The following is a 9147-nucleotide window of genomic DNA, read 5'->3' on the forward strand; positions in this document are numbered from 1 at the left end:
CGTTTGATAAAGCAGGATATATTTCTTAAAATTTTGACTTTTTAAAAAAGGGTGACTTCGAAAACTCGGGCAATTTCTTTAAAAATTTTAACTTTTCAAAAGTTATTTTGAAAAACAACCTAAAAGCATTAAAAATGTGTTGTGTTCTGACGGGGCCTTCCTAGTAGTACAGTGGAATCGATTTAATGATGGTATAGCCATGGAAACAGTTAAAAGTGACTTAGGAAGACAGTGGCCACCCGTGGTCAAGAAGTGCTACAGTTTCGATTGAATCTAATAATAAATAAACTAAAACTATCTGAATAAACAACTACAATTGCTTGTTTATTTCAACCGGAATATTGATGTTTTTTCTTGCCTTTTACGTAAAATTTCAGGAGGAATCTGTTAAACCAATTAAATAATGTCGCAAAAATGTAACAACACGTGTAAAAACAATTTTATTCACAATTTAAAATATGTACAAAAAATGCAGTGCAGTTTGTTTTCGTTTTATCATCCCACTTTAACTCGATGCCACTCCCGGCAAAATATGCAATAAACGATTTCCGCAAAGCAGAAGTTGCAGACGTACATTTCGGCATTGCTGGGCTCGGAATTCTTAAACAAGATCAGTTTCATGCAGCAGGGACACAACATGACTTTGATTTTGAATTCTCTTGAAATTGTGACCATTTTTGCTCTAAAAAAAACAGGAGAAAAAATTACCTAAAAAAGTAATAGAATTAAAAATAACTTACCGAATAAGTTGTTCAAAGCACTGTTGGCAAAATGAATATTTTAATTTTGTGTGGCCCTTTTCTTTTGACAAAAGCGGGTGGGGTTGTAAATACCTCCCCTCTAATGTTTTCAGAAAAGTCTCTAATGGGGATGATAATCGGTAATTATTTTTAACTTATATTTTAATCTTTTAGGGGTACACATTAACTTATCTCTTCTAAGATAAAGCCGTTGGTTTGGGGAATTATTACAGTCTAATTGAACCGATTTGCTTGAAAGCAAATGTTTTTTGTAAATATTTTATTTGGGCATGACACGAGGCTTTTTATGATAAAAACATAAAATGAGGAATAGAAAAAGCTTCCAGATAACTCTAAAAGAATAGTGATGAAAAATCTCTTCTCCTGATTGAGATGGAATCATTTCATACTTCATAATTAGTATTAGATAGAAAAAAAGTGAACTAGAGAAAGCTCTAAAAAAATATCTGGATTGTTAATAAATAAAATTATGATTTAACATGAGACTTTGTAATTTTTCCTGTATCGATGCAGATCCAAAAATAAATTCATTAATAGGTAGAATAGAGAAAAAAAAAACTTTAGTATCTTTTTGTGCCACCTGTTTAAATTATTATCAGTCAACACAGACACGCACTACAATGATTTTAATATTTTTGTAATTGAGATAAAACACCTGTTGCACACCTGAAAGTAAAATTATTTGTAAACAATCAAAAACACATTAATTTATAGAACTTTTTTTATTTCAGAAAACGTACACTGTACCTTAACTTTCGTTGACTCATGAAAAATGAAAATCTGTTCTTCTGATAAATACCATCGACCTTCATGTCTAGTTTTTATCATAAACAGATCAATCTCGTTTAAAATGTGACCGCGATTAGCAACAATTACGTATATAAAGTTCAGATATGATGACAATATAGCTTTTATTTCCAATATTCCAAAATGCGTGAATTAACAATCGCAGCTGTTTTATTAGTTGGTGCGTTTTGCTTCAACGAATCTGAAGTTCAAAGTAAGTTTTAAAATTGAAATACAATTTTTTCAATTTTTCTTAACAGGTGATCCCGAGATTAATCCCTACATTTTTGAGGACGTCATTAACACGACGCTTGAAGCTATAAGACCATACATTCCTGACCCTCTACTTATAGAGTCTTTTGATCTAAATCTCCCTGACGAAGAAGGCGCTGTCATTACGTAAATTTCACTCAAAAATAGATCAATTTATTATCAACCTATTACAGAGGCAGCCTCAGCATCGCTAATTTCAATTTAACCGGACTCCAAAGCTATCAATTTACAGCGTTGAATTTCGAGCTGATCGGAACTCAATTGAATTTCAGTATAAATTTCCCAGTCCTTGATTTATACACAGATTACGACATAAATGCTACTGTTACAGATTCTAGTTTGAACGTTTTCGGAGCTGGCAGTTTAAGGTATAATTAAAATTTTCAATATCTCTAAGTTTCAAACTTTCTGTTTAGTGTCCAACTTGATGATGTCACAATTAAAGCTAGTGGTCAAGCTAATCTCACTGGAGGAATATCATTGAACAATTTGTTGGTACAAGTTACTTTAGGAAATGCGGCTGTAAGTGAAATTGAATTTACGACAGTTTGTTAAACACTCGGTGTGTTTCAGTTTGATATTAAAGGATTATTTAACGACGACGAACTTAGTGCCGCCGTGACTGAAGCTCTGAACGAATCGGCGGTTCAACTTATTAATGAAAACCAAGAGCTTGTTACACAAATCGTTAGCCCGATTATTGAGGATCTTATTAATACTCTTCTGGCTTTTATTATTGGGAGTTTGACCACACCACCACCGCAAGTAACACAAGGATTTGTGTGATGGATCAATGTGACATTATAATTTTTATTTGTCCATAACTGTTGCGAAACAAAACCGTCAGTTACATAATTTTTAATTTTTTGTTGTAACAATGGTGTAATAAATAACTGGGTTAAATTATGATAGAAATCAGGATGTTATCAATGCTATCCAACTGCGTTTTGAAGTGGACACATTGAAACCTCAAACGAGTCCTTTTTGCGCGTCATGCGTTGAAGTCCGCTAGTTTTAATAACAATAAGGCTGACAACAAATCGGTTTGTTTGTTGATCAACCAAATTCAGCTGCCTTGTGCTTGAGATTTATCGCCTTTACAGGTGGGTACTCTTAAAGAACAATAAGATTAATGATTACACTGATGGTCATCATCATGATACTAATGTGTAACTATAAATCACAGTTTTTACAAAGCACAGATCAGACTATTAGCGTATCCGTTGGTAGCTTCACATTTCACAATGAAACAACTAATAATACCAGTTCTTTTGTTGGCTGCTACAGTTTGTTATGGGGTCAAACCAACAAACGGTAAGCGAAATTTAAGAAAATGCACGATTCTCATTTTCTCTTCTAGATGACTTGCATAATATAAATCCTTACATCTTCGAAGATATAATCAATGCTACCATTGAAGGTCTAAGAGCCGACTTACCGGATCCTCTGCTAGTTGATGGTCTTAATTTTACGCTTCCGGATGATGAAGGCGCGGTTGTAACGTAAGATGGCAATTTTTATTGCTTTTAAAATAACGTTGATTTGTAGAGGTAATGGAAGCATTGCGAATCTAAACGTCACTGGTTTAAAACAGTTCGAGCTTACGGCACTGCATTTTGAACTTATTGGGACACAAATAAATTTCACTCTAGTTTTGCCCATTCTCGATGTGTATACCGATTTCGATTTAGACCTAAATATTGCCAACGCTATTGGGATTTTTGGGAAAGGTAACATCAGGTAGGTGCCACGATTAGTTGTATTTTTTCTTAAATTGTAATTTTCAGTGTTAATCTTGATGAAGTGACTCTCATGGCAAGCGCACAAGCTAATCTTACTGGTGGTATATCAGTCGACAATGTTCGCATTGACTTGACTCTTGGTAACGCCACGGTAAATCACATTTTGTCTTCATTATTTATTTACAAGTTAATTCTATCTATTTTTAGTTTGATTTGCACGGTCTGTTTAATGACGAAGACGTAAGTGACTTATTGAGTTCAATTCTCAACGATTTGGCAGTCAAATTCATTGATGATAATCAAGAGCTTATTTCGGAAGTCGTAAGTCCCATTATTGAGGCAGTAATCAATGCTATTTTGGGTGCTATTTTGCAACCTACAACCACTCCTTCTCCGGAAGAGGTTCCAGTCGGATTCAACTGAACGAAATGTGATGTAAATTGTGTTTTGTAAATTTTACTTGATTATTAAAACTTCTACAAAGTAAAATATGTCTTTAAATACATGCACCATCTACCGAAATTAAATATTTTTTTGGGATAATGCAAACGAAGGTCTGTGGAAATATTGCATGGAAACAAACACAAATATGAATAATATTTAGATTATTTTTTTTTTGCCTACATTCAAAATTTTACGGCTTCTTAGAAGACACAACCCGGCGCATCCACCATTAATTGCCCTTAGAGACATCAAACCTTTAGCGATTAGATAAAAATCTTGTTTTTTATTTAGATAAGCAAGTTAAAAAAAGAACATATTTGTGGTGAAAATTAATATCAGACAACAAACCAATTGAAAAATAGACTCCAAGTTTTAAAGCAATCAGTTCAACATTTGACAGAAACAAACAATGCTTAAAAAATGTAATTTTAACAATGACAATTGTTGTAGCAGGTGTACATAAAGACACTTATTTCAATTAAATAAATCTCATTGTCGTTCAAGATAAAACTTCAAAACTTTTTTTCTACGCATCGACAAATAGGTACTTAATCTCATGAACCTTGTAGTTACTAAAAATTTGGTCAAGTAAGTCAGGGTGAGCTTTAACAACGTTATTGATACGTAAAAAAAATTATAAAAAATATACGAAAAATAATTGATTGAAGTAATAAACTAATAAATAAACAAGAAAGAATTACACACACACAAACGTAATTATAATTTGTATCAATTTATTTTTGGATATTAACCCACAGATTTTAATGTGATAATAAGTTGTTAACAATACAATCTTTTAATCAATCAAGAAAGGTACCAATTAAATTAATTAACAACGTCTTTATAAATATTTGGAGAAGTCGAATTTTTTTATTAGTATAGTTACACCATGCGCCAGTTAATTTGTTGTGTTCTTCTGCTAGTTGCAGCTTTTGCTGCCAGAGTGGAAATACAACCAGCTGGTAATTCTTTTATTTCATTTGTTTTGTGATAAGCAAGTAAAAATTTTCAGAAATAGAGCCGTACATCTTCGAAGATATAATCAATGGAATCATCGAAAATTTCAGGCCTAATATTTCAGATCCACTAGCAATTGACAATCTTACTATTACTATTCCTGAAGAATTAAAGGACTTTTTAGTGTACTAACTTTGAAATCTTCTTGCGGTTTTAACACAAATTATAATTTTAGGGGTGGTTTCTCCTTCACTGATTTTCAACTAACAGGGATTCAAGGTTTTGAAATGAGAAACCTCGGTTATGACTTAACTAATCTTAATTTCACTCTCGTTTTTCCTGTCATCAATCTAAACACCAATTACTGGAGTGATTTAACTGTACTTACCTTGATACCAATTTATGGATCAGGTGAAGCAAAGTATGTTAATAAAATTAAGATATTGGCCGTTTTCTAATTATTTTTGTTAAAGCGTCAACTTGGAGGAGATGGCAATAGATGGTACTGCAGTTGCTACTCTGGACAACTTCAAGATCTCCCTTAAAAATCTTCGCGTTAGACTGACTTTAGGATCTTCCACGGTATTTGTTCAAATATCTGTTTCCTAAACTTGAAATTTTTATTTGTAGTTTGATATTCATGGTGCTCTAAATGACGAAAATTACAGTGCCATACTAAATCAGTTGCTTAACGATATGGTGACTACTTTTATAGATGATCACCAAGAAGTCATTTCAAACATTATCAGTCCTATTTTAGAAGCGGCGCTTAACGCAATTTTGGGTGGAGGTACCATTTCAACACCAGCGCCGAATGCTACTTAAAATGTTGAAAATTTGAAAATAAAATTTGATAATAATAATTGCGACGTTTATTTTTATATCAATTATTTTTTTGTGTACAATGTAATCTTTTTATCATTCTCCGTTTTTGTAGATCAATGACGGTACTTATTATATTTAAAAGTCTCTCAAGGCATTCAGAACCACAAAGTTTTTGTTGGAAGAAACATTGTAATTACATCATGCGTCAACTATTCGTTTCTGGACTTTTTCTGGTAGCGGTTGTTTTTGCTACCGGAGTAGAACCGCCAAAAGGTAAAACTAACATTTAATACCTGTCTCTTTTTTAACTCTTTCATTAATTAGATATTGAGCCCTTTGGATACTTTGAAGATTTGATCAACAGCACCATTGAAAGCATAAGACCCGATCTTCCAGATCCACTAGTAATCGAAGACTTGAATATCACACTTCCGGATGACGCCGAAGAACTTCTACAGTATTATTAACGATAATTCTGAGGGTACTCACACATAACTTTCTCTGATTTTAGGGGTAGTGCAACTTTAACTGATCTGCAATTAACAGGAATTAAAGGCTTCCAAATAACGGCTCTCGCACTTCAAGGTCTGACTACACTTAACTTCACTGTTGTTCTTCCCGTTATTAATTTAAACACCAATTATTGGGGAGATCTCACTGTTCTTAGTTTGGTACCACTGTATGGATCAGGCCAAGCAAAGTATGTTATATTAACATAAATAATTATAATATATTCTACTTCTTTAAAGCATCCATCTGGTGGACGTTGAAATAGTGGGTACAGCAGGTATCGATTTGTCCGGTGGACTTTCAATTAAAAATCTTCGCATTCAGCTTGCTTTAGGATCATCTACGGTATTTATCAATTACAATTTGTGTACTATCGATAAAAATTCAAAACTTTTAGTTTGATATTCATGGCGCTCTCGATGACGAAAACTTCAGTGCTATCCTCAGTCAACTGCTCAACGATGTGGTTACCACTTTCGTAGACGATCATCAAGAAGTAATTTCAAACATTATCAGCCCAATTATTGAAGCTATACTTAACGCAATTTTGGCTGGAGCCCCTACAACTGTAGCCCCTACAAATTAAGAGACGACACTCTCACCATAAAAATAATAAATTTTCACACTTACAATAAAAAGACGTTTTATAAGAAAAAATGTACTTTTACTTAGAAATAGATGCCAGTATGATATAATATACTGCTTTTTCTTTCAAATTGTACGAAAAAACATAAATAATTCTTACTGATAACACGATTTCAATATTCATTCTTGTCGCGCAACTTTTGCAATCCTTTCAACGTAAATTTGGACCCAAGATCCAATTGTTCAAGTGTTTTATTTTTCTTCGTATTTATCATTTTATCTTTAATACATAGAACACTTGCATACTTACACCTGTTCATTACTTTTTATTTTTTACCAGATACGATTATCAGTTATCCGTGATAACAATAAAATCACGTTATACAGATACAATTGACTACAATAAATTACTGCAGTCGAATATTATTACGGTTCCTGAACAATCAGAATTTTTTTTGTTAAAGTAAAATGGAGAAGTTTTACGCCATTTCAATTTTTGTGCTATGCGGAGCCTTGGTGAATGTTTTTTCCATGCCCAGTGGGATCGACCAAAATAGTAAGAGTGTTTTAATAACAACCAATTTTTTACGTAATTTTCGCAGGTAATATCAAACCCTATGGGTCATTAGCCGACACAATAAATCAAACTATTGAAGGTCTTAGAAACGATCTTCCGGAAAATTTAACATTTCCGGGCCAAGTTGACATCACTATTCCTGATGATTTGGTGCAAATACTAAAGTAATTCAATGCAGTACCATGAAAAGTATTAAAATGTAATAATTTTAGCGGCAGTCTTAGTATATCAGATCTAACTATTGAAGGAATTAAAGGCTTCTTAGTGCCTTATCTTGACGTATCCACAAGTAGAGCCCGATTAACATTTGTATTGCCTAATATCGACGTTACTGCTGGCTACATAGCTGACCTTACTATTTTGGGTCAGATGCCAGTTTACGGAAACGGTTCTGTTTTGTAAGTAATTATTGCTGACTGTGTACTTATTATTCATTCTATTTTGCAGCATTGGTTTGTATGATTTGCAGATAAAAATAGATGCAGGTTTAACATTAATACCAATGCAAATAACAGATCTTAGTCTTGATATTGAACTGGAAAAAATACAAGTGAGTGTAATATTTTTATTGTTGAGTTAAGCACTTTTAGGGTGGAGGTAATTAAGATTTTTTTCACTTTCCTGACCAAGTTTTTGGTTATTGTATTCATATTTTGTAGTTTTCTAGATTTCCTTGAAGAATCTAAAAACTGAAATCCGAGAGATAAGCAAAATTTAAATGTTTAATCTGAGCTTGAGAACTGCAAAATTGATTTTCATTTTTCTCAGATTCTTAAAGTTTCATATTTGATTGCTCAGAATTTTGTTTTTGTCTTCAACAGACAGAGAAATATAAAAGTATATATTTTTTAAATATTTCTGACAGCTGAGAGCTCTAAACTCAAAAAAACTTAAATATTAAAAAAAACAGCTACACACTTTCTTTTTCTTTGATTTAGATTTAGAAACGAAAACTTTTCCGAATATGTATACACACAATTACAAAAATTATAAATTAATAAAAAATGGTGGATGCGCAAAATTTATTATTTCAAATACGTACATTTTTAAAATAAAATAATGAGTCACGTAAGGATTTCAACTAATTTAACAAAATTAAAAAAACTTTACATTTTCACTTATTTTTAGTTTGACATTGAAGGCATTGCATATGATGAAGAAACCAGCCAAGCAATTAGTGCACTAGTAACCAGCATAGCAAACGATGTAATTGTTCCTTACATTAATGACAATTCGAAGGAAATTGGTGAAACACTTAGTGGACCAATTAAGGATCTTATCAACGGACTATTAAATCCAACAACGACAGCTCCTCCTGCTTCTTCTCCATCAAACTGAAATTATTCTGTTAAATATTAAACTTACAAGTATGCCTATTTAAAATAAAGAATTTATGATGAATGGAAAAAATAGATTCATTTATTCTTCCATTGAATAAATAAAATATGGGTATATATAAGTGCACGACAAATATAAACCTTTTCCCGATAGAAAAACCCCGACTGATTAGTTGTTAATCAACGACAAATTTAAATAACTGAACGACAGAGCATGAACGATGAAAAAAGGTGAATGTCAGACATTAATAATAATTTTAGCGACAAAAAAATATGTGATCGACAATTATTATTGTTTTCAACAACTGTTAATGTTTTCTTTGACAGAATGGCTAAAATCGGCGACGAAC

The 9147-nt window shown here is 32.4% G+C and overlaps 5 protein-coding genes across 5 annotated transcripts; all 5 read left to right on the top strand.

Annotated features, from left to right (window-relative positions):
- Nucleotides 1–1591: 1591 nt before the first annotated feature.
- LOC148174995 (uncharacterized) lies at nucleotides 1592–2735 on the top strand. Its single transcript, XM_088036168.1, has 5 exons — nucleotides 1592–1761; nucleotides 1808–1946; nucleotides 1994–2188; nucleotides 2237–2342; nucleotides 2394–2735. Exons 1-5 carry the CDS (start codon nucleotides 1692–1694, stop codon nucleotides 2604–2606), a joined length of 723 nt encoding a protein of 240 aa, XP_087892294.1. The 5' UTR covers nucleotides 1592–1691; the 3' UTR covers nucleotides 2607–2735.
- Nucleotides 2736–2988: 253 nt separating this feature from the next.
- LOC148174996 (uncharacterized) lies at nucleotides 2989–4051 on the top strand. The gene is made up of 5 exons (XM_088036167.1): nucleotides 2989–3134; nucleotides 3181–3322; nucleotides 3369–3560; nucleotides 3608–3713; nucleotides 3770–4051. The coding sequence occupies exons 1-5, from the start codon at nucleotides 3065–3067 to the stop codon at nucleotides 3983–3985; spliced, it is 726 nt and encodes a 241-aa protein (XP_087892293.1). The 5' UTR covers nucleotides 2989–3064; the 3' UTR covers nucleotides 3986–4051.
- An 834-nt stretch (nucleotides 4052–4885) lies between these two features.
- Nucleotides 4886–5826, top strand: LOC148174997 (uncharacterized). Its single transcript, XM_088036629.1, has 5 exons — nucleotides 4886–4968; nucleotides 5019–5148; nucleotides 5199–5384; nucleotides 5437–5545; nucleotides 5594–5826. Exons 1-5 carry the CDS (start codon nucleotides 4896–4898, stop codon nucleotides 5786–5788), a joined length of 693 nt encoding a protein of 230 aa, XP_087892755.1. The 5' UTR covers nucleotides 4886–4895; the 3' UTR covers nucleotides 5789–5826.
- A 94-nt stretch (nucleotides 5827–5920) lies between these two features.
- LOC148174998 (uncharacterized) lies at nucleotides 5921–6993 on the top strand. Its single transcript, XM_088036628.1, has 5 exons — nucleotides 5921–6061; nucleotides 6113–6245; nucleotides 6300–6488; nucleotides 6538–6643; nucleotides 6696–6993. Exons 1-5 carry the CDS (start codon nucleotides 5989–5991, stop codon nucleotides 6882–6884), a joined length of 690 nt encoding a protein of 229 aa, XP_087892754.1. The 5' UTR covers nucleotides 5921–5988; the 3' UTR covers nucleotides 6885–6993.
- A 247-nt stretch (nucleotides 6994–7240) lies between these two features.
- On the top strand, nucleotides 7241–8853 carry LOC148174999 (uncharacterized). Its single transcript, XM_088037251.1, has 5 exons — nucleotides 7241–7439; nucleotides 7486–7624; nucleotides 7673–7858; nucleotides 7908–8010; nucleotides 8589–8853. Exons 1-5 carry the CDS (start codon nucleotides 7352–7354, stop codon nucleotides 8796–8798), a joined length of 726 nt encoding a protein of 241 aa, XP_087893377.1. The 5' UTR covers nucleotides 7241–7351; the 3' UTR covers nucleotides 8799–8853.
- Nucleotides 8854–9147: the final 294 nt, after the last annotated feature.

This window comes from Gnatocerus cornutus, chromosome 5 (assembly GCF_029298725.1).
Source record: "Gnatocerus cornutus isolate USDA-ARS CGAHR chromosome 5, icGnaCorn1.1, whole genome shotgun sequence".
Taxonomy (NCBI): domain Eukaryota; kingdom Metazoa; phylum Arthropoda; class Insecta; order Coleoptera; family Tenebrionidae; genus Gnatocerus; species Gnatocerus cornutus.